The sequence below is a fragment of the Drosophila albomicans genome, chromosome 3 (genome assembly GCF_009650485.2).
Source record: "Drosophila albomicans strain 15112-1751.03 chromosome 3, ASM965048v2, whole genome shotgun sequence".
Taxonomy (NCBI): Eukaryota; Metazoa; Arthropoda; class Insecta; order Diptera; family Drosophilidae; genus Drosophila; species Drosophila albomicans.
The window spans coordinates 19,962,864-19,988,259 of record NC_047629.2 but is presented as its reverse complement, the minus strand read 5'-3'; the positions used below and the strand labels follow the sequence as shown (position 1 = coordinate 19,988,259).

The 25,396-nt window shown below is 38.0% G+C and overlaps 1 protein-coding gene across 2 annotated transcripts in view; it reads left to right on the top strand.

Moving 5' to 3' along the window:
• LOC117572229 (uncharacterized) overlaps positions 1 to 25,396 on the top strand; it is an 82,067-nt gene that overhangs the window by 40,315 nt on the left and 16,356 nt on the right. For both annotated transcript variants that reach the window (XM_034254907.2, XM_034254908.2), the window contains exons 2-4: positions 7,690 to 7,745; positions 12,753 to 13,908; positions 15,177 to 16,838. In XM_034254907.2, coding sequence (XP_034110798.1) covers positions 12,859 to 13,908; positions 15,177 to 16,838 — 2,712 coding nt within the window. In that variant the 5' untranslated portion in view covers positions 7,690 to 7,745; positions 12,753 to 12,858. The remainder of the gene's footprint in view (positions 1 to 7,689; positions 7,746 to 12,752; positions 13,909 to 15,176; positions 16,839 to 25,396) is intronic.

Genomic DNA, 25,396 nt, shown 5'->3' with positions numbered 1-25,396 from the left:
GTATACCCATTACTCATACGGTATAAGGTTATTATAATTTTGCTGTTGTATGTTGATATACCAAATATAGTATTCGGTTTGTTTAAATCTTTTTCTATATTTATTTTTGGTATAGTTGAATAAATATATTTGGCGTATTTAAATATTTGGTGGTATATTTATTTGGTATTTTCATTTATCGATATACCAAATATAGCATTTGGTGTATTTAAGTATACTATATTTAGGCTATACTTTTTTGGATAGAATAGAATATTTTATTAGTATATTTCGTTATTTTCCAGTATATTAATTTGTATTTGTTGTGGATTAATATGGAATTCGGTATATTTATGAATTTTTTGGTGTATTTCCTAGGTATATTTAATTAAAATTACCGTCGTTTTTTACTTCTATTTCGGATATCTAAAAGTCGATCACATTCGACGGTAAACCTATTCATAACTCAACTAGTAACTTTCTAGGCAAACCTCGGGGCTCCAAACATAAGTATAATAGCCGTGCAGATTCAAATGCATGTAGTATGCATACATATGCGGCTGAGATACGAGAGTCAAGCTCGGGCTGTGGCAAATATGTATCCTGTGTGTGCAGCTTGCAACATCAAGTGTTCTGCGAACTTGTTCCCTGTGTCCATGACTTTTGTTTGCCTTGCTGTCAATATTTTGTAATGGCATGTGCCAAATTATGGTGTGTGTATGTACTGTGTGTGTGTGTGTGCGATGCTTGTGGTATGTGCCATGTGAGTGTGTGTGCAACAGTTTGTAGCTGACATGCGGGCAACGTTGTTCTGACCGCCTTTGTTTGCTTATCACTCTGGTTGGCCAACTGCAGTCTTGTTGTTTATTTGCAAGGGATATACAAATGTGAAATATATGGTAATACACTACGTTTGTATGCAAGCGAGGGTTGTTTGATGAGTAAGAGAAGATCAAAATAGGAGTGTCATTGGCAATACTTAAATTGGAATTGAATTCGCAATTTGAGAACTTAAGAATTATTGTACGCATAGTATAAATAATATTAAAGGGCTATGAAGTGTTTCTTTATAGATATTTTATTTATTTGTTTTGTTTATAATAAGAAAAACTAATAAAGTCATTAAATACCAATTTAAAGTATGCTTTTTTCCCACAACCAAACTTCAAACACTTTCCATTTTCATTTTTAATTTACTTTTATTTTATAATGAAAATACTTTCTTTAATCATTCCCAAATTACTTTTCATTTGTTTTTCATTTAAGTGACTATTTTCTATTTGAATGCTGGTGTTATAAAGCTCACTTGCATTGCGATCAATTATCGAACCACTCTCTTGAAATGACCACTTTGTACAGTTTATGCGCTTAATTAAATGCCATGTAATTTAATTGAACCTATGGCATAATTAAGTGCTTAAATTAATTTGCCGTTGACTTTTAGTCGTTGTAGTATTTGTTTCATTTCTGTTGTTTTTGCCGTTTCGCGTTTATTATAAATTGCGCATACGCCCCGTTTGATTACATTTTGTTCCACTGCCTCTCATATGCAATGCATTCGACTTTTAATTGCACATTTTTCAATTAAAAACTATAAAAAACTGCACACACACAGACACACACACAAATGCCCCACAATTTTGAGGGTGTTCTCTTTCCACAAAAAACAGTTGGAAACGAGAGCGAGTGAAGAAGATGTTCGAATGCGAGAGAGAGAAATGGGAATGTTTATGTGTTTGTTGCAGATTTGTTTATACGATTGCATTGTTTAATTGAATTTGCTGTGCTGTAACAAATGGTTGCTAAAAAAAAGTAAAAACTGTATTCGTTTAATGTGCGGAAGAAGAAAAACATGAAAGCATCAAGACGAAGAGCAAATGCTCTAAAATGTAGAACATTAAAAACTTGCAATTATTAGTTTGAAATTTTTAAAATTCAACTTTGAACCCTTCTGCTATTTATATAATAAATATAATACTCATTTTTAATACTTTTGCTCTTCCTTTTTGTGTACCATAAGCATCAACCAAAAAGTTCAAAAGTGTAATTAATTTGTGGCACTCTCTTTGATGTTGTTTTCATTATTTGCACGAAAAAACTCTGAATTCATTCAGTATACAATAAATCAGCAGAACTGTTTTGGGTTTTATTATTGTGATAAAAACTTTTCAAACATTATTTAAACTGCAATGGTTAAAGTTGCAGCTACCCATGAAAGCCAAACTTAACGATTGCACAAAATATTCGTTGAAGCTCTCGTTTAACAACCTTCCATTTTTATTTTTATTTTTATTATTATCAGTTTTCGTTTTTTATTTTGATTCTTTTGCATATGAAAGGAATTGCAATAATATTTCTCTTGTTTCTGCAGCGAGTCAAACAAACCTCAACGCAAATATTTTTGAAAGTTGAACTGAAAAAGTGAATGCAGAATGAATGTCATTAAATGCCTGACTGGTTGCCTGTGTTTTTTGGGGTAGTGTAGGTTCTCGACTGGGTTGTCTGGCTAAAAGCCCTTCCTTACCTCCCTTTTGAAGGTGGCTCAACTGATGTTTTTTCTCCACTCACAATGTTCTTGCTGATGGAGTGAAAAGTGGAAACGAGGGGGAGAGAGAGCAGGGTACAAGTGTATACAGTATCTGTGCATCTGCATTCGTATCACACGTCTGTCTGGCTGTCTGTCTATCTATCTGCTTGTCTGCTCTGTCTCATGCACTTCCTTCTTTTATGTCAGTTTCGAACAGGAAATTTTAAGCACGGAAATCATGCGCAAGCGACAACGACAACGACAACTATAACAACAACTAAAGTTACGACAAAAGACTACGACAACGACAACGATGTCTACGCTGACATGTTTGTTAGTTTTTCACATTGTTTTTCTCATTGTTTTTCACATTGTTTTCTCTCGATGCGTCGTTCACTTGATATTCGCACTGTCACGTTTTGCCAACTTAAAGCCGCAAGCAAACTCAATGGGGCAAAATGTGCTAGCCGAAAATGTTCAGCACGATTTACTTTTCAGCTTGCACATACAGTTTACCGGCTTAACGTGGCAACTTTGTAGTCATCACACGCCCATTTCACCACTTTGCTGCTTTGCCACTTGTCACAAGGCGACAACGCCTTAATTAGCAAGCGCGTTCAACAATTTCATCTTCAATCAAGCTGAAACACAAAGCACAGCTTTAAATTGTGCGATGATTTGTAACAAAAATGGGTTGTTCTCAATGCAAAGCTTTGTGAAGAGAAAATAAATTATAATGAAAATGTAGGTATTTAAATGGAATGAAACTATTTTTTGTTTTGGGTTGTTTTATCTTTATAAAATAACTGTTACCATTATTATTATTAGGGATAATAAAAGTATTACAATTATGTATATTATTTATTAGTATCACTCATATTGCATTACAAGGAATAGCAGGTTTGGAGTATCCTTAATTGATAAAACAACTTTTAAGATCAGAAAGATTCCTAAATACAAATTTAGGAATTTCAAATAAAATGAAACTATTTATAATAATGAATTTTCAAAAAAGTTGAATGTTATCATCATCAGCGTAGTTGAAATATATTTTTGAACTTTCATATTAGTATGATACTTTTGATATTTAACTACATCAAAATATTGCATCTTAAATTTTTTATTAGACTTATTTATTAATTATTACCATCATTTTTATTTGTAAATAAAAATTTCGGTATATTATAGTATTTTTGCAGTATATTTTTAATGTATTTAAAGAATATGGATTCATTGAAAATGTGTAGCGGGCATAAAGCACACTCGACTTTTTTACTTGTTAATATGGAAATTTATTTTATAAATGTGTTTATAATCACCATTTTCCTAACTTTTCTTTTCTATTTGTTATTACAAGAAGTTACTATACTTAGTTACTCATTATTCTTACAAAAAATTGTTCATCAGTGCGCAATTTTCCGTTGTCTTTGACAGCGTTGCTACAAAAAGTTGCAGGAACTCAGCACATTGCTGCAGAACGAGCTGACTTTTTTTCTCTGTTGTGTTTTACATCCAACGCAATTTGCACATTTGCTTTTGCTTTTGGCCTTTACTTTGGCTGCCTTTTAATTACACACGGGTAGCAAGGCGGAAAATGCTTTTCATTTAACCTTGTGCACAACATAAGCGAAGGAGGCAGCAACATGCAACATGAGGCAACAGCAACACAGCATCTTTAAGAGTCTGCTATTGACACTTTAAAGACATCCTTTGCTTCAGTTGCAATTGCAGCGATGTGTTTTGCCAGCAGGCAACAGCTGTTGCAAGTCAATTTTGAGTGCGATGGCATGATGGTCATGGCACAGGGTTGCTTTGTATGCTTTGTGGTCGCTTGCAACATGCAACATGAAAATGGCGGCAGCTGCTGCAAGTGTATGCCTCTCAAAGATGGCGGCGGCTAACTGAATTCCATTTTCGGCATAGTAAATGTACTTGCCCCAAAATGCTGCACACACACACTTGAAATACTCGTAGTGGAAGCCCTAATGCCAATTTAAATGTATAATTGCCACAAAGCAAAGGCAAAAACAAATTGCTGAATGCTGATTTCGTTACGAGTTTTGCTTTGCTTGTGTTCCTTGGCATTTGCTTGGCGCGTTCATTAAAAGCAAGTGTAACGGGCAAACGTTGTTAGACAGATAAGACCACAAAAGGGTTGGCTGAAAAAAAAAAAACACGCGATTTGTTAACAAGGCACAAGTTGGAGTGCCATGGTGGCGTATACTTAATGTGGAGGGATGCTGCATTTATTCATTATGTGACACAAAAAGAGGGGACTGCCATACTATGATGAGCTCTGCAGCCACTCACAGTCTAGACATTCAAGTGTCACACTCACATCCATTCACACACACACACACCCACACATACGACACTTGTGTGTAACTTTATCTTTAATGCAAGAAGTCAGTTCGCTCATTGAGAATCTCATTTAAGCAGCCAGAGGCCCAACTTCAATTGCAGTCATTTCATGCAATTTTCTCTGTTTAATTTTTTTCTGCCGAGCAGCCTGCCTGCCAGGTGGCTTTTCTCGTTTTTCCCTCAGCTGCAATGCGAGTACGTCACGTATTTGATTGAAATTCTATCTGATTATTGATGTCAACGTCGATGACGATGGCAGTTTGACTGAACTTTGCTCTTCTCTCTGGGCTGGCTATATATACATTTTGTCGATGAATTCTATTTTTATTTTACTGTGCCCAAGCTGTCACATTTCGTATGTCTGCGTGTGTGTGTGTTGGCATACATTCAACGGTCACTGTGACAGCCTGATTATAGCGTGTGTAGCAAAGGATTACTCGACCAACTTAAACTCGGACTTTTATAAAAAGAAACTTCTGCAGGCTATGTACGATTGTTAGCTTCAAGCTTGCTTGAAGTGTGTAGTAATTAAATTCGTATGGGAATGGAAAAATATAATCAATGTTGCCCTTATCTCTTCATTACAATCAGTACAATAGAACCTTGACAGCTGTAAATTCATAGATTGATGTTTTGAAAGTATATTTCCCAATTTTTAAAGCAATTCTCTCTGCTTGTTTTTAATGGCAGTGTGGATTAGAGCATTTCTCGGACAGTGGCTCTTAGATGTAAGTGCACACACACACAAATACACATACTCTGGTTCTCGCACAGTTTTGCGTAACTTCAATTTGTAGTTCTCTCATGGCGATTATGCTAATGTACATGGGAGTTTAGGATTTGGTTTTGGTTTGGGCTTTGCTTTTGCTCTGGCTTTGACTGCAATATGCGTTGTCCTGGCATTGACAGGACTTAGCACATAAGCAGCTTAGGCAGCAGTAAACCAGCTACAGCTACAGAAAGGACAACTGCTGCTTGAGTTGCAGCAACTTACACAAGTCGAGCAAATGCTTTAAATTGCAGATAATATAATTAAGTAAAGTTTAAAGTATTTCAATTGATTAAACTAGAGCTTGCAGGCAGATGAAAATTGTTAAATATATTGATTGATGGATTTAACGATAAGTGAATTGTGTGCAAGAAGCGAGAAAAGCTGATTGATTGCTATACCCCAAAAGATTGCTTAGAATTTATGGCTTGATGTAGGAAGTAAATTGATTACAGATGAGTAAATAGATTGAAGCAAATTTTAAGAATAAAATACGGAAAAATATTTTACAAATATTTCAAAGTAAAGTGAGAAATTTATTAGCAAAAATAGTTTTCGTTGTCAGTAAAATTTCCAGTTTCAAGCTTAACAAGTTTGTTATGCCAAATTATCGACTATGGATAATAAAAATGTTTTATTTATAGATATAGATAAGTGAATACTTTGATAAATATGCTATGAATAAAATGTAGTAAAAAAGACTGATAAACAAAAATAATTTATGTTGCTAGTAAACTTAAAAATATATATGTAGATAAGAAAACAGTTTGATGGTAAGAACATGTTACATTAAAAAGTAAGCCAAGCATAAAATGCAGAAGAGTATTTAAAATCTTGGTTAAGGCAAAGTGAGAAATTGATTAGCACAAATAGTTTGTTATGCCAGTAAAATGATCGGTATGTGCGTATGTATGAACATAATAATAATTTATTAATAGATTATTTGTTGGACAAATTGGCAGGTAAAATGATTTAGAGATTATTTAAATCATTATAGAGATCAAGAGAAAGGTTGAGAGAGGTATTGATTGATTGCTAAATGCAAATGCAAATAATAGAGTTCAAGCAATGCATAACTGAGCTTAATAGATATATTTGGATAACCGTTTAATGGATGGCTCTTTAGCTAAATGACGCCTATACGGCAATGACGTCAAAGCCAAGTTAACTTTGCGTGTTTACTGATTTTGCAATCGTAGTCAAAGTCGCACTTGGAATCGAAGTCGAAGTCGCAGTCGCAGTCGTTGTTATTATCGTTATTGTTTATTATGCAATTTAGGTGACATAAGCAGTTTGTCTCCGTTGCAGTTGCAGTCGCAGTCTGAGCTGCAATTTAGTGCTCGATAAACGTAGATAAATTTTCGACAGAGCAAAATGTATGACTAATCGATTGCCTCGAGAATGGAAATGGGTAGAAAATGAATAAACTGAAAATGATTTTATAATTAGCTATGCAATTACGGAGTCTTTCAGCAGAATGCAATTACGCTTTCAATTTCTACCGCAGCTGTTTGTGGTCGCAGGCGCTTTAAAAATTAAATACAACACGAAGAGTCCTTGCTCGCTGGGTGTGTGTGTGTGTGTGTGGGCGTGGGCGTGGCCTGTGGCCAACGGTATGTTGCCAAGTGTCGCCACGTCTAATTAGCCGCTATAATTGGGCGCGGCATGCGGCTTTAGATGACAGTTGTGCAATTAAAATTCCTTTGGCACAACTCAGCTCAGGCCAAGTCCTGGCCAAAGGCACAGCTCTCACACACACACTCACACACACAATACTCTGCACTGAAGCTAATTAATTGTCAAGTAGCATATCCTTTACTTCAACAACTTGTGGCACGCGGCACTTGCTGCTGCTGCATTGTTGTCATTATAAGCAGCTTTGGCTGTGTGTGAAGCATTCCGCTAATTGGTTGCTCAGGGCATGCAGCTTATTGAATTGCAACTTGAGTTTTGCCAATGCTCAATAGATTAATGCAAATCATCGTAAAATATAATTTGTAAATGCAATTTCAAATCGTTTAATCAATGTGTGTCTAACTTTGTTTATTTGCAGTTGCAGCAACAATTTGTGGCATTTGACATCGCTTCTTGCTCGCAGCCAGAATAATGGTAAGTTTTTGTTGTTGCCTCTAATTGAGCAATTGTTTTTGTGCTGAAATGTGTCTGCTGTCTATTCCCATGCTTATTAGCTATATCCTAATGCTGCATCCTTTAGTCTGTTGTGTTGTGGCATACTGACATTTACTGACTAATTAATTTCGTTGCCAATTGACGTGTGTCAATTAGTTGAACTCTAGAGTTCAACATGTGAATTGCACAAATTTCTACAGTTAATTAAGCCATAATCTAAATAGCCAAAGAGACAGTTGCAATTGATGTTGCTGTTGATTCTATTATCCAATGTATCATTTGTATATACATACATAAAGTAAACATTTGTGTTTTTGTTTTTTTGCTAATGAGGAGCTTTTGTTGCATGCAACTGACATGTCTGTAATTTATGGCCGAAATATGCTAATTCATTGGAGAAATGTGCAATTACAAACAATGCGATAAGAGCCAAGTAACCTTTAGTTTATTGAAATAGTAAAACAAATTAATGACACAGCAGTGAGTAAAGATAGCATTAAGATTAATTGACAGCTACGGACGGTACTTGTTTGGTTTGTTGACAGACTTGTAGATACACTTAAAAGCCGTCATTAAAATCAATTAGTGCAAATAAATTTAAATTTCAAGTGTGGATAATAGCATATATCACGTTTTTATATGAGAACAAGGTATAAAGCTACCAGCTTACTGGTTTTCATAAGAAACTTTACGGTATTTTCATTTAAATATACCAAATTAGCATACCAAAATTATATTTCAATATACTGAAATTGAAAAAAAAAAATTTCTATATCGAGTATAATAAAGCTAGCCGCAGATCGCTCTTAAAAAAGGCAAAACTTTGCAGTATTATCATTTAAATATACCAAATGAATATATGGAAAGTATACTGTAGTATACTAAAATTAAAAAAAAATCTATATCGGGTATAAAAAGTAGAATTTTTTAATTACCTTTATATCAATGACTCTTTCAGTTACATGATCAATCAACATAGCTTCAATGAAATGCCGTTTTACTATTTGCAAACAATGTTTTATTATTATAAGTTCTCAGAGAGATTATCAATTGCAAGCAATTGTAAATTTGCTTGGCTTTTAACTTTGACTTTGGAGCTGGCAAAAGTTTTGCACAATTGTCTATAGAGAGTTGACATATTAGCGGATGGGCATTAATCTTCGTTTTGTTTGTCAAGTCGACTGCTTCTGGCACTGCTGCTTAGCCTTGGCTTAAATGGCGTTAAATGAAAAGTAAAAGACAAATTTCGTGTTCACAATGTGCGCCGCTCTTGGCAAAAGCGATTAATTTGCGAATGTATGTGTATGTGTGGCAGATGTGGCAGCATTTAGGCGATGGAGCTCAGTCGTCGACTGAGAAGCAATTTATCTTTGGCACTCTGTCTGTTTGTCCTTGCGGCTTCTCCTTCTTCGACAGTGTCTACTCAGTGCTCTGTTCTCTATTCTCTCTCTCTTTATTTCGCGCTCCGCAAATTATGCGAGTCGCGCATTTTTCTGCTGCATACTTTTGTGCGCTCGTCTTTTTCTCAGCATACCAAAAATTAATATACTGGCATACCTTGACTCTGCCCTGGCATGCGGCTTGGCTGCCTTTGTAATAAAGTCCAAATTACCGAAAGTAGAAGAGCGGTGAGAGAGGAGGGTAAACAGTGTGGCCAGCTTAAAGTTTGAACTGCAAATAACATTCATGTTGATTTTGCTAAAAGTTGCTCACGTTGCGCTTTTCCCATTGCACTATGTTGAATTTGACCCGTTTTTGTGGCCAAAATTAAAATTTTTTAAATTAACAAGATTTTTGAATGCAGGTTTCTTGTATAATAAAGGTTATTGCTATACGAAGGTATTTTAGAAAAGTGGGCGTGTCAACGCCCACATAAATCGAAAAAAAGCGAATATATAAATCAATTTTCAAGTTAGAGACCCGAATTTTGGAACACATGATGAATGTCCTATTTCAAATGCTTCCTGAAAATTTGGTTCAGATCGGATAATAAATATGGAAGTTATTCAAGAAAAAAAAAATCGCAAAGGCTTTAGCAGTTCTGCCATTCTGGCCAAATGGTGCTCCCTAATAATTCAAATTACGCAAAAAACCGCAAAAAACGCATAATGAGCTTACATGTTATGAATTCAGAATTGACAGATCTACAACATGTATATGGACACTCACTGAACAAATTTGAACATTTTAGTTAAAACCTTTTGGAAAGTTCAACTTTCTTTCGAAAAGTGACAAGGGGACAACACTTGCTAAATATACAAATTGTTAGAAAAATACGAACAAAACACGGAACATATTAGTATCAACACATAGTAATAACTTGAAGAAGTAATATTCCTTTTGAATTTTATTATTCAATGATTTTTTGTGGGAGATATGCCAATTTGAAATTGCATCGCAAATTTAACATTTAACACTGCACGTATTGTCTGCTTGCAACAGCTTACTTTAACAGCTGTTATTTTAACATTAAACTGTTAATTTAACATTTTCGGTATACAATATCGCGATTTGATCATTTCTCAACATGGTAACATTAAAAACACGGAAATTTGAATACTTGCGAAAAATGAGTTTTGGCCACGAAAACGGGTCAAATTCAACATAGTGCATTGGAATTTCGCTAGCGTGTTTTCAACTTCAGCTAATTTGCCTGCTCCTCTGGGAGTATTTGGTCACACTGTCTATGGTTGTGTGTGTGTGTGCAAATAGCTTAATTGACTTCACGTGCGTTTGCCACACAGTTTTTGCCGCATACTCTTTCTCCCTGGAGTCCTGTTGCTTTGCTGCTACATAAGTTGTTGCATACTTTCGGGCTGTCGCTTCAACAAATTTTTCATTTAATTGCACGCAAATTGGCAACGCATTGTTGTCGACTAATTTGATTATTAGTGCTCCCAATAATGCAGTCTGTGCAATGTGCAACTGTGCAACCTAGCGAATTAAATCGAATTACAAATTTTGCGAATGATTTGACGGCAGCAGCAGCGGCATCGGCAGCAAAAGCGAATCACATCACGTGGGGATAAACATGATTGATTATGACGTGGAATGCGAGACAGAGAGCTACATTGAAATTCGCTTACGTGTAATGCATCAAACGAAGCGTATGAACTGTGCAAAGAATGTCTTTCCGTAGCTGTATCCGCATCAAATCCAATCAAACAAATCAAATCAATCGCGTGAGAGCCAACAGACGGACGCATTGATTTATACATGAGCCTTGACATTGATGCCATTAGTTCAGCATCCACTTACGGCGGAAATTACAATAACAGTTCATCATCTAATTAACTTGTTCAGACATCCTTGTGGGAATTACGCGAATAGTTAATGCCATCGCTTGACATTGGACTTTGGTCGAATTTATTTTGTGTATTTTCCACCGCAAGTTGTCAGCTCGTAAAGTGAGCAAGAGAAACTCATAAAAATTCGCGTACAAATTGAATTTTCGTTGGCCACGTGACGATGCCATCAATTTTGGGGACTCCTCTAATCAAATACTACACACACACATACACAGCTTGCCTGCCTTTCTCTTTCTCTCTGCAGTTCACATTTCCATTTTCAATTCGATCGAACCAAAAAATTGTATAAATTCCAGCACAGCAGGAATTGCAATAAATCAGACAAAGCAAAAATGCAAATCAGCTGACGGATGCCGACTGCCGACTACCGACTACCGAGTATGGAGTGCACATAAAACGAATGCAGCTCGTAAAGGTAGCATTTTAGCAAATACCCACAAAATTTGACTACTTTTGTGGGTAGCTGCAACTAATGGAAAGTTCAAAATCAGACTGTCATCAAACAAATATATTACTTCAAACACTTAATTAACTAATTGTATAAAAAAACTACAATGCTCTAATCGTATTTATAAAACACATACCAGTTTGCCAATCAATTTTCAAAAGGATCTCAAAACATTATTTGGGTAGCTAATTCTTAATTGGATAACCTATACAGTAAACGTTTGAGGTCATTTAAAAAACAGTGGTAAATCACATTATTAAAAACATTCTCAATTTTGAATACATTTTTATTCATTTTTTAGGAAATATATGTAATAGTAATGTATGTAATAGTATATTTGCGGTATTCTTTTACCAGCACAGTTCAGCTTTTATTGGAAATGGGTTGCGGGTATTTCACAGTTCAGTTAGTCTCCAGCTTTCTTGTTTAATTTTCAAATAATTGTTTTGGTATAAATTTGTCAAAAATTATATCTTTACAACTAATTATGGTATTTTTGTTATACCGACTTTGACTTCAACATCATTAAGAATTTTTCTATATAAATCAACTTCAATTAAAATATTCACATACAAATATTTTGAATTGCAATTTAAGTTTGTTATATTTTATATAGTGCAGATGAATGTCAGTTGAATAAAAGAGCAAATCTATATTTTGCTATGAAAAATGTTTATGGCGATATCATGCTATAAACACAAATTATGTTTTTTAATTAATTTGACTTCGGCTTTGATAAGTATTAATAACTTGTAGTTTGTTTAATGCACATTTAAATGTTTGATAAATTATAAATGCACAACATAGTGAATCGAAATTTTAATTTTCTACTTTTAATTTATTAAAAATTTCAACTGCATCAGTCTAGGGTATTTTGCAGTCGTTCGACTTGCATCTCAGCTTTGGCCATTTGTTTTACTTTATGGCTTTCTGAACTAACTAAGCAACTGGAGCTGACCGAACTGAACAATGCGGGGTCAGGTTTGGAAATGTGCTGAAAGCCGAGCACCACAGGAATTTGGCAGGTCAGCTGATTGGGGCAGACGCTGAAGCTGAAACCAATTTGAAAACCAAAACTCGGTAAAGCGAACAATACGGGGAATGGCGAAGGGGGGGATTAATCGAAGCAGCTCACTTTGTGTGTGTGTGTTTGGAGAAGGAAAAGGAGAACTTTTAGTACGCATACTTAATGGTTTACTAATGACATATTTTTGGGAATTTTACTTGCAGGCCATATTAAAGATGTTGTCGTCGTTGCCAGCCACGGCTGAGCTGTGCCCAGTTCAGAGTTCGTCATTCCAGCAGCAGCAGCAGCAGAGCGAGATTCAGTGCCAAAATGCGGCCACCGATGCCGTTGCAGTCAGCAACAGCGTTGCAACAGAATGAGGCATTTCAGCAATCGCCGCCAGCAACACAACAGCTACAGCTACAGCCATCACACACAGCCACACAGCCGCAGCTGGGACTGGGCTTGGAATTGACGGCACAATCGACGCACAAGGCCAAACTGCCGCCACTGGAGCTGCTCGTGGAGCACAAGCTCAGCTATAGTTCAGCAGCAACATATCAGCAACAACAACAACAGCAACAGGATTCCAGGCAGTCAAACGATCTCAGAACCCAGTCACAGCTAAAGCGCAGCTCGATCAGTAGCCCATCGTCCAGTGAGGATTGCCAGATAGCGGCGCGTGCTTCGATCTTTGATGACGCTGCCGAGAATTTCATTATCAATTTTCCGGCCGAATCATCGTCGCAACAATTGCAACTGTTGCCGCTGTCCGAGACGGTGCCACTGCTGACCCATATCGAGGCGACGGTGGTGGATAAGCAGCGTTCCATACGCTTGAATAAGAACAGCGCCTCGTTGATTTTCACACGCAAGGAGCTGAACAGCAACGTTGCCAGCAATTGCCAGCGGCGACAGCATCACAGTTTGTACGGTTCGGGGGAACGTCAGCGGAAGCAGACGAAACATTTGCCGCCCACACGCGGCCAGCAGCAGCGACGCAGTCTGCAGCTTAACTACAGTAACAACCAGGGCAACAATAGCAATCACAGCAACAGGAACAGCAACAACAATCACAACAACAACAATCTGGTGACCACAGCTGCCTGCGCCGCCGCGAGCACGGCTGGCCCCAATAACGCCGCCAACGGCGGCAAGCTTGTACCCCACAAGCATCACACACACACTCACACCCATAGTCACAGTCACGCCCACAATCACAGTCACAGTCACGGTCACGGTCACGGCGTGGGTTTGACATCGCCAACGGCTGCGAACGGCGCTGCAGGCGTCGCTGCCTCAGCGCGCAAGCAACTCTCCTACTCCTGGTACGCGCCAGTCTACAGTGCGCTCGAGGAGGAGCTGGAGCAGGATTCGAGGGTGAGTAAACCAGTCGAAATTTGAAAGCTGAAGCAATGATTTTAAGAGTTAGTTAGTTTAAGTCTTACTTAAACAAACTAAACATCCTGTCGTTACACAACACTGGAAGTTGTCTCATATCGGATTTTGCATATTTATTAAAGATGTTTATAGATTTATATTAATAATGACATTTTGAAAAAATAAATACATTGATCAAATATGATGTTGGTGTCAATTGAAAAATAATATGAAAATATACAAAATCCGAGGACAACCGACTAGTATTGTATAATGAAGTGTAATGTTTGCAACACTTGAGTGCTATATAATGCAGCGTTAGAGTACTTTAGGAATCAATAAAAAGAGCAAAGCAATAGATATTGCTAAAGAGCGAGATTCCTATTTATATATTTATCAACTCACAATATCTACTAAACATAAATCACGGTCATCTACCAAAGGTATTTAAATAATGGAGGTTTTGACTGATGATTCTTAACATCATTTCTAAACTCTCTAAGTTAACTTACTTGATATAACAGAATAAGTAAAGTTTTTTATAATTTTAGATCACTTTATTTAAACATTTTGAATATTTCACAAGTGAACGTAAATTACTATAGCAATATAAAAGTGTATCTCTCTATGACATTTTCTATTTAAACAAATTAATGTATTTGGAGAAAAACAATGCAAGAGGAAATAAGAAGAGCTGAAAAAGTAATAAGTAGGTAAATTTAAATTATATAGTGCAACGCAACAAGCAAATCTCGAAGTAGCTACGCAAATACTATCAACTGCATAATGATATAGAATTAGAAGCAGCTGCTAACGGAAATCGGTGTTGTATAACGGTGAAGTTCTATGAAGCGTAAATATTGATCAGCATTACACTAATCCGATGAATAATAAACTCTTCCAAGTTGACCAGAATAATTTGAAAGTATTTAATTTATACTATTTAAAGTAATAAATAATTAAATAAAACTAGTTTTAATAAACTTACTCAACCAGTATTGTGTAAGACATCAAACTTTTATAATTCTGATCTGTATACACTAAATTCTTAGTTTATAAAAATATTGGCAATAATAGAAGATAGTAACCATTGCGTAGAGTGTAAATGTTGATTTTAGCACTTTGAAACATTTAAAATTTCAATGTTGAAATCAGCTAAAAAGCAACGTCTATTGGGAACCTCTTCTTGAAGCAACTGAGCATAAAGTTAGCATAATAAATAGAACAATTTGCATAGCTTATTAATTTTGTGCAACTCGTCTTTGCAGGATTCCTCGCCAATTCACAATCTGGCCAATACAAAGCATCAGCAACGCGCCAGCAGCCAGCAAAGTGCCACTGCCTCGCATGCCGCGCCGCAGCAGCAGCCACAGCAGCAGCAGCAGCCGTTGCAGCACTCGGACTCGGACACAAACGAGACAGTTGCGCTGCTGGAGACGCAGACGCGGAACAAGATCAACATCATTTCGGCAAGCGATGCTGGAGCTGAGCGCAAGGCGTCGCAGCCGACGCGCATCTCCCTCTCCCTGCCCCATGCCCCGCACAACTCGCACGCGCTGTCCACCAGCAGTCTGGGCAACGGCAACGTTGCAGCCCTGGCAGCCGGAAGTGGCGCAGCCTTGGCGGGCGGCGGCGGAGCTGTCGATGTGGAGAGCTCACTTGGCTTATCGGGCGGACAGTTGCCGCGACGACGACGCTTCGAGAACTTTCTCAAATCGCTGGTCGGCCTCAAGGGCAGCAGCAGTCGCAGCAGCGAACGGGAACGAGATCGAGAACGGGATCGGGATAGGGAATCGATACAGCAGCGTCCCGCCTCGCCAGAGATACGCATCACACGCACTCCCTCCGAACAGGATGTCGTGCTGCGTGATCCCTCCGGTCGCCAGCAGCTAGCCAATGGCCATGCCACCAACTATGGCAGTCGGTTGAGCATCAGCGGCTCGAGCAGCTCGCTGAATGTGGTGCAACAGAAGCTGTGGCACATGATGCGTCGCGAGGGCAGCGCCAGCAGCCTGCACCAGGAGAAGTCACAGTCCATTGTACAGTATACGGGTCTGCGCAAGTGCGAGACAGTCTTGGCCCTGACCCGACAGAGTCAGAGTCACAGTCACTCGCTGCATCCCATGGGAGCGAGCGAACATGAGGCCAATTTGATGATGGCTGCACGGCACGGAGGCAGCGGCATCTTCAGCGCTGGCGGCGTAGAGCAGATACGTCCGTTGAATCGACTGCGCAACAGTGTGACGAGCATCAATGCCACCTGTTCGCGTTGCTCCAGTCTGCTATCGCTGGCGGCCACCGGATCGCGTTACTCACTGGCCAATGGCTTTGTCCCGCGGCCCGAGTCGGTGCAATCGCTGAGCATGATGCCACCACGGCGCACCAGTTGTGAGGATTCGACGACGCCGGAGCCGCACATCAATGTGAATGCGCAGATACGGCTGAGCAATGGCAGCGGCTGTGGCAGCGTGAATGCCCTTGGCTGCGGGTCACGTAAAAGTTCCGCTGGTCTGCCCAGCGTGAGTCCGAGTCCGCCGTCCAATGTGACCACAGCGACGCTGCACTCCAACTCCAACAACAGCAACAACAACAACAATAGTGTATCCATTGAGGAGCCGCTGCCTACGACTACGCCGAGTGGCGAAATGGGCGCCTTTGGCACAACTCATGCATATCCCTTGACGGTCAGCTCGCTGCTGTCGATGGCCAGTGCCAATCAGGCGGCGCAGGCTTGTTGTGTCCGCGATGGCATCACGCTTAAGCGGCGCGAGATGCTCGCCTCGGCAGAGGCAACGCCCTCGGCGGGCACACCGGCCACGCCCATGCTCACGAGTTTCCAGCAATTCACCTGCAAGCTGTGTCTCATCGATGTGGAGACTCTGGGCGAGTCCACGACATTAGTGCAATGCGGCTGTCAGTTCTGCACAGAGGTGAGTACCAACAATTATTTATAAACACACACTTTAATTTCTGATGATATCGATAGGAAGGTTCGATATTCTCTTCTTCTGTTAATCGATAGTATGAGGCGGTTGACTCTGCTTTTGTTAATTCATAGTAAGGTGCATGTCATCATTCTAAAACACTTAGATAACTTGCAATCATTCTCTATCAAGACGTTCATTGTCTATCAAGACTTCTCTAGTTCAAAATATTTAAGAAATGGAAATGCAGTTCGATAGAATGAAGCAACCTGATGATGATTATTTATTATATATTATGGCTCAACCCATTTAGCTATTATAAACATATTTTTAAAATGCCAGTCGGCTGTTCACATGGTCCTAACCTATATTTAAGGTTTGGAAGGAAAAGATGTGGGCCGAGATTGTATTACAATATTTAGCTAAAACTACAAATTGTCTGCTTGAGTTTCTTTTTTGATAAATTAATCAATACTAAACTAAATTATCATACACAATGTTCATAATGACCATGCGTAAATAATCTTGCGTAAAACTCAAGGTTCTTTAATGTAAGAAATTCTTTTAATTGTTGCCTATTCTGCAACTAAATTAATTACTATTTCACTTTTACTAAGCATCTGCAGTTAATAAAGCAATCGATTGAAGTGCTATCGTTAGCATTGATAGCATATGCCTTTATTTATCGCCCACAACAAACTAGGGAATCTTTTGTGTTTTGTGTTTGTCTACTCACGTGAAATATGCCCCAAGTTTACTTTAAGCTATCTCTATTTATATTCACACACATACACACGCCAATACACTCAGCATAAAAGCATTCTGCAAAGCTATATGTTAGCTTTCTTATTATTATGTAGCCGACATGTGCACAGCTGCCCAAGCTGAAAAATTGAAAAATTGGCAGACGAAAAACGCTTTACGCTTTACTCTAGCAAAAAGGCAGCTTTAGCCACAGCTTAACCCCTCAATACCTGTAAATAATACTGAGAATAGTCTGAATAATATTTGTTGTATTGTTGGTAGAATATATAAAATACAATTTGATACTTAAAATGTAAAGAAATGTATTTAAATGGTAAAATATAAAGCATATTTTCGAATTTGGTCTTTTGTAATTTCCCTCAAGCTTCATCACAATGTTGAAATTTTTTATACATATTTCGGAATCTGCTAAGATTAGGAATATTCTATTCTACAATATATTTTCCATGCACTTTGGCAAACACATTTCTTGATTATATACAACTTTGTGTTGGCTAGAACTAATTTGTGATATCAACAATTAATGGATATTCGCCTGCAATTTCAATTTACATACGAAATTTGCAACTTGTTAAATATGAAAATCCATTAAAGGGTTAATGCAACTGCATTTGTTGTTACTCACTGTCTCTCCCTTTCGGCTTTTGTTGTCTGTTGCTTGCTGCTGGGTTAAAGTAATTCAAGGTAAAAATGTTCTACCGTCAGCTGTCTAGAGTTGAGTTGCTCCCAATTTCTCTGCCTCACTCTCTCTCTACCTTTGTGTGCTGTATCTCTGTATCTGTAACTTCGAGTATGTGTATGCATGTGTGTGTATATCTATATCTTTTTGTGCAATTTCGGTCTCGGTCTGGGTCTCGCTTCCTCGGGCAACGGTTTACTTCAGTTTATGGAAATATGCAGCATGTTGAATCAACAAATTGCATTTTGCAACAGTCTGAGAGCTAAAAATTGCCCCCATAAGTGCAAGAGTGCGAGTTTGGGTTGCACAACAGAGTTGCATGCAGCATTTTAAATAATTGAATCGACGCTAAAAGTGAAGCTAGCAATGATTTCCACAAAACTGCAGCAATGCAGCAACATTTTCTCCAGCTCTCTTGAATCTGAATCTAATTTCATGTGTGTGTACGTCTAATGCCCGACGTAATTCTTTTTCTCAACATAAATAAATTAAACGTAATTCACACGTAAGACACAAAAACAACGACGACGACGGCGACAACAAAATGGAAGAAAAGTGAGAAGGATGTTCAGATAAACTAAGCAAGAAATAGTTGAAGTTTGTTGACTAGATAAATACACTGCAAGCGTTAAGAAGCTGTAAAGGAATAATTAATGAATAACTTAAATAAAAATATGTAATTTATGAAAATGGAAAGAAAAGAGAGAGCTGCATAATAGCATAACATTAAGTTGTTTCTTTAGTTACTATATGGCAGAGTTGTGATATAAACGTTAATTCGTTCATTTTTTATCAAAGAACTAAATCGTTAGTTTCGTTCTTTCGATTTTGTTCTTGCATTGTTTATTGTTCGATGTCGTTCGCTAAAAAATCACAAATAGAACATGTGAAGAACAACGAACTTAAACAATTTGTCAACTAAACGAAAAATACTTTTATGAATAGTTAATTTTAGCTCCCTAAATCGTGAATAACCCAGCATTATTATACCCGCTACCCATAGGGTAGAAGGGTATTATAACTTTGTGCCGGCAGGAAATGTATGTAACAGGTAGAAGGAGGCATCTCCGACCCTATAAAGTATATATATTCTTGATCAGCGTCAACAGCCGAGACGATATAGCCATGTCCGTCTGTCCGTCTGTGTGTCTGTCCGTCCGTCCGTATGAAACACTGGATCTCAGAGACTATAAGAGATAGAGCTATAACAGCATTTGTTATGTTTGCACGCAGATCAAGTTTGTTTCAAATTTTTGCCACGCCCACTTCCGCCCCCGCAAATCAAAAAAATCGAATAACAAGCGTGATTTTAAAGCTAGAGTTGCGAATTTTGGTATATATAAGAATAACTGTAGTAGTTATGATTCCTGAAAATTTGGTTGCGATCAGATAAAAATTGTCGAAGTTATTAAAGAAATACTTTTGGGCAAACACGCCTACTTACTAGGGGTCTTAGTTGCTTTGGCTGACAATCTGGTATATGCCGCCTATGGTATATTTTGAATGCGGTACTATATTTGGTATATTTTTAGTATTTTTGCAGTATATTCGGTATATATTGAGAAAAATATCGCAAAATATATTTCTTTTATTCAAAATGGGTAGCGGGTATCTCACAGTCGAGTACACTCGACTGTAGCTTTCTTACTTGTTTTTAGTTGTTTATATAGTTTGCTTTGCTAAAGAAATTAATAAATAAATTCAAAATGATTAATTTGGAAAATGCAAGCAAGATAAAAAGGGCAGCATCATAATATCAAGTATTATTCCTCCTTTAGTATCTACTTCTGTCAGCAGTTGCATTGGCTAATAACAATTTCCAAGCACCTTGGCACAGCAGAGTATTGCAAAAAGTAAAAGAAGAAGTTTAGTTTGGCAGCTGCACTAAATAAGCGTAGAGCTTGTTGTCGTTGTTGCTTTTCTTCTGCTTGCTGCTCTAGTTGTTTATGTGCAGGTAAAATTTATTACACACAACCATACTGTGCCATAGATAGTCGAAAAAAAGTGTCTACAGTTGCTGGCTGACTCAGAGTCTCCAAACGTGTCCTGGCTGGCAATACGTGCCGCTTCCGACACATCGTCCGACGAGCTTCTCACTCTACTGAACTGGTCTGGTTAGTTGGTTGAGTCAGCTCCATCTCCAGTTTCTGCCCAGTTCCGACTACGTGTCTAATGCTTACAAATGTCCCCCGCGCTCAAGTCACATCATTGCGCTCTCCCCTCTCATTTCCCAGGGTGTCGCTTTCCGCTGCCATTTGTCACTCTAAACTGTTGGGCATGATGCGCACTTCACGGTGCTCAGTAGTCACTTTACAGTATGCAGTCTATGTCCCCCTCTCCCCCTTGCCAACGTTATCCTTCGTTCCCCCTTTCGACTGCTTAAAGTTGAAGCAAATTGCTGGCATTGCACATACGCAGCGTTGGCAGCAGCGCTTAATTGAAAATCTACACGCGCAAATTCCAATGCAAACACAATTTTCATTTGCACTTGCGCTTGCTGGATTATTATTACTGTTGTTGTTGTTGGTTGTTTGTTTGTCTGATAGTCTGGAACATTGTCGCGCTCCATATAACTGCGCTTGTTTATGATTCACTGAGTTGACAAATTCGTTAAGCTTCACCCTCTAGCGCCCTGCCTTCACATCAACATCAACATCAGCATCAACCAGAAACCAGTTCAACCAAAACTAGTCTCAAAATAATGAAATCAAAAAAAACGAAACAGCAACAGCAGCAGCAACGACAACAAAATCGTCTAGAACAGCAGAATCAAAAAAAAAAAAAATAAGAGAACTGTGTAGATTCTCGTATATGATATGGAATAGCATGCCACTTTTATGCAGCATCATCATAATTCATAGCAGCAGCAGCAACAACAGCAATACTCTCTAACTCTCATATACGTGTTCGTATTCGTCCTCGTACAGCCAAAGCAAATGGTTGATAGAGCTCAGTTTTGCCCTCGGGTTGCATGTTCATACGTACAACGAGACACTGTGGAATATGAATGAGGATAACAAACTTGGGGAGCATCGTTTAATATGTAGCACAAGCAAGGGGCAACAAGAGATTTATGTTTAGTTTACAAATTTAATACTAAACGACGCATTCAGTAGCAATAAATGAAGCGTAGCATTGAATATTTATTTATGCGATTGAAGACTGATTGGTTACGCATATTTATTTATTAAGTTAAATAAACTACAATAAATTTATTAGTATATTTACAAGCTTTGACCATATTATTATCATATTTATGTGGAATATTAATCCACTATTCACATAAAATATTAGCTGTTAAAAAGATTTACATTGATTTTCAATCTACGTTTCATTTTAATTTAAAATATTCTGCAATAACTTTTTCGGCATCTTTTGTTTGACTTTTACTTTTGAATATCTATACATTTCCATATATATTTCGTACATTTATTTAATTTACTTCAAGAGTAATTAATTATAATTATTATGGCATGACTTCAGTGCATACTCAGTAAAGTAAGTAGTCTTTAAGAAGAGTGTATATTTTCTACATAAATTTTCATTTTGTTGCATACTTTTGTAATTGAAAATTCATTTAATCTTCGATTTCATTTTACTTCAAATGTTGGGCAATCATTTCTTGTCATCTGCCATTAAAATTTATCACATTCGTTTGACATTTTCTTTTAAATTTCAATACTTTTTCATTTGTCATTTATTTGGCTTATATTCCAATCCTTTCACTGAATACTATTTATTAATTTGTATTGAATATCATTCAATTTCTTGGATAGAGAAGAGATAAATATTTTTCAGCTTTGATTTTCTTTATTTATTTCAAATTCATTTAATCTTCATTTTTGTATTTTCTCTTCTATATATTTTTCCATTTTTCATATTTGGGTTAAAGTTTAATTAATTATAGTTATTGTGCTCTTCTTACCATTGAAAGTTATTATTTAGAAAATGTAAAAGTAGAAAAGGCAGCTCTTGAAAGTTTGGCATAAAAGGTTGACAAAATGCGTAGCCTGAATCATGTGGCAAGTAGAGCGCAGAGCTAAAATTGGCTTGTCAATTGAGTAAATGGATGCGAATGCTTAATACGATGCTTGAGTTGTGTGCCAACATTTTGCAGGGCGTGTAAGAGAACTCTTGATGCGCTGTGTTCCTCATAGTTGTTCGTCATCATCGTCTGCCAGCTGTTCTTCTTCAGCTGGGACGATGGCAACAGTTAAGGGTCTGTTGCTGCTGCTCTGTTGACTGCGCATGAAAAATGGCGCTGCTTATTAAACATGCTCGAATGGACACGCAGACAGACAGAAAGAGAGAACGAGAGGACACTCGAAAACATGTTGAGCTTTAAACTTTGCCCTGACAACTTTTAGTTTTCGAGTTTTCCCATTTATACTTATTCATCTTTTTTTTCTCTAAAGTTGTGAATGCCAAATCATATTCAATGCACACGCGCACTTAGCGCTCACCTCTTGTGTGTGTCTATGTGTGTGTGCCACTAAAGTTGTTGCGTATACGTAATGTCATATCATACATAACGTATACGTAATAGAATATCGTGCGGACGGCCACTGAAAGTGCACATAAAAGGAGGCTGCCTGACCTGAATTTATTTGACACCTAAGCGAGCACACACAACACACTCTCTCACACACACACACACACACACACATTCACTAACACTCACTCGGATAGAGAGTCATCTGCGGCTGCTTAGGGCAAGTTGCAGTCGACGCCGCAAAGTAGGCAACTTATTGAAATTTATGCGACGCCGCCGCCGCAGCTTTTTCTCTTATGCCCAAAGTGTACACAATGCCTTGGCTTTAAACCTTTGACATTTTAGCTCAGTGGCACACCCAAACAAAACACTCACACACACACACACTCACACTCAAAACACTCAGTACTGCATTCATGCATTTGTTTAGCTTGCATTTTTCTTGTGTTTTTTCTCATTTTGCAATTTGTTTGTCGCTGCTCGTTGCCAGCGTTTTGTTCGCTTTTCATTAAGCGCTGCAGCAATTTTTTTGTAAATTGAGCTGCTGGCCACAGGAATAACACAAGAGAATAATACCGCCTTTCTCTCTCTCTCTCTCTCACTCTCTCTCCTTTGCATTGAGACGCTGTGAATGCAATTCACACATGAGCAGCGCTGCAAAGACAGACAGAGAGAGAAAGAGAGAGTGGAAGGCAAAACAAACCAAATGCAAAGCGAAATAAACACGCGAGCAATTAAAATAGAATGCTGTACAAAATAAAGAAAAAAAAAAGAGGCAAAAGAAATATGTGAAGGGAATGCAGCAGCAATGTCCAAGCACAAAGTCAAAGCTTTGGCACTTCAATTGCCGCAACCTGCTCTGGGTATCTCAAAAGTAAAAGAAGAAACAATTATTTCAAATTGGCAAATAGAAAAAAATCGAGTTACGTATACACAGAATGTTAATTGCAGTTTTCTTTTCGTAGAGCAAATAGTTGTCAAAGAAAATAACTAAATTTGCAAATGCAAATTAAACTCATCAAAGTACAAATTCTTTTTCTTATTCCTTTCATCTGCGCACTTTAAAGTTTCTCACTTTAAAATTTGTGAGTGAGGGGCAGGGAAATCAAAGCGCAAAAGTTCAAGAACTGTTTGCAAACAATGCACAGCTATATTGTATTCATTTTACTTTTGACAATCTCAGAGTTAAGTCTGTGAGCATAAACAAACAATCGCCTGGGCATTAGACTGGGCAATTTATGAGCAAACCGAAAGCATTTTATTTGTATTTACTTTGGCAAAGCATTTAAATGCCGCCCAATGCTCCGACTTCTCTTTTTTCTCATTCCGTTGCTCCCCCGCTGTGGCCAAGTCCATGCCAAGGCCCCAAAAGCCCGCGACAATTTACGACATTGCCGCACAGAACTGGCTTAGAGCAAGACATTTCAGTAGCACTCGCAGTCGCAGTCGCTGTAACAGTCGCGGTCTAAGTCCCAGTTCCTTGCCCCCCGTTGGCAGTTCTCGTAATTGTAGTCAACAAATAATTTTTTTTCTTAACATTTTTTACTTTGATATATACCCTGTAAACTTTGAAGGTTACCTAAGGGGAGATTTATTTATATTTTAATTTAATTATATTTTAATTTATTAAAATTATCGTATATATATCGTATTTCAATATACTACTACATTCAAAATATACCACATATTACAAAATATACCAGATTGATAGTCGAAACATTTAAGTCATGCTAGTTGCAGCCAGAAAAGCTTTGTTGACGCAAAAAATTTATGTTTATTTTTTAGCTTATGATATATTCAGTATTCCTTATGCACTTATTCCTTATAATGTCAACTGTTCGTTTAGAATGTGTGCACACGTTTATTTAGAAGTCACACATCTTCGCCTTTGTTGAAGGCTTGGCTGTCATGGTAATTGTTATTGTCAATGTGTGCTCACTGATATGGAAGCCACTGTCTGCTTGCAGCATAGTAAGCCCTAGTCTCTATGCTTGCCTTGGAGTATTCTTTTTTTGTTATTGTTATTTCTTTTACTTCTTTCTGTTTCATATTGTTTACTTTTCATGATGTCTTGAATACTGTTCACTATTCGCTTACAGAGCATCCGCCAGTCGTTGCCTTTAAGCTGAACTCGTTTCTTGTTTCTTTCACTTTTTAAATGGCGCCCGAAAACAAACAGCAAAAACTGAAGCACGTGACCGCATGCAATGGCATCGTCAACGGTTTGTTGAGGTTTCTTTTGCAGTCGCGCATCAAATGCAAATGTTTACAGCCCGTGCGAGGCGCGAGAAGCGTCGTCGGCGTCGTCGCGGCACCAAATGGCCTTCAGATGGCCGTGCGCGTCAAGTACATATATAATGACCAACAGCAGAGCCACACTTTGCCGCCCATTCCCTGCCCTTCGTTCTAACGAAAAAGAGAGGGAAAAAATGAACTTGTTGACGATGAGCACTGGGAACTCTCTGGACATGGAAAAGCACTTCGAAAGGGCTGCAAGCGAAAGCAATTTCCGGCTGGCGGCCATTTGCTGTTTGCGCGTCATTTCCGCAGCTCTCCTCTCCACTCCACTTCACTCCTTCCCATTCCCCTCGATTCCTTTGTGCGGCGCTTTCAATTTGGCAAACAAAA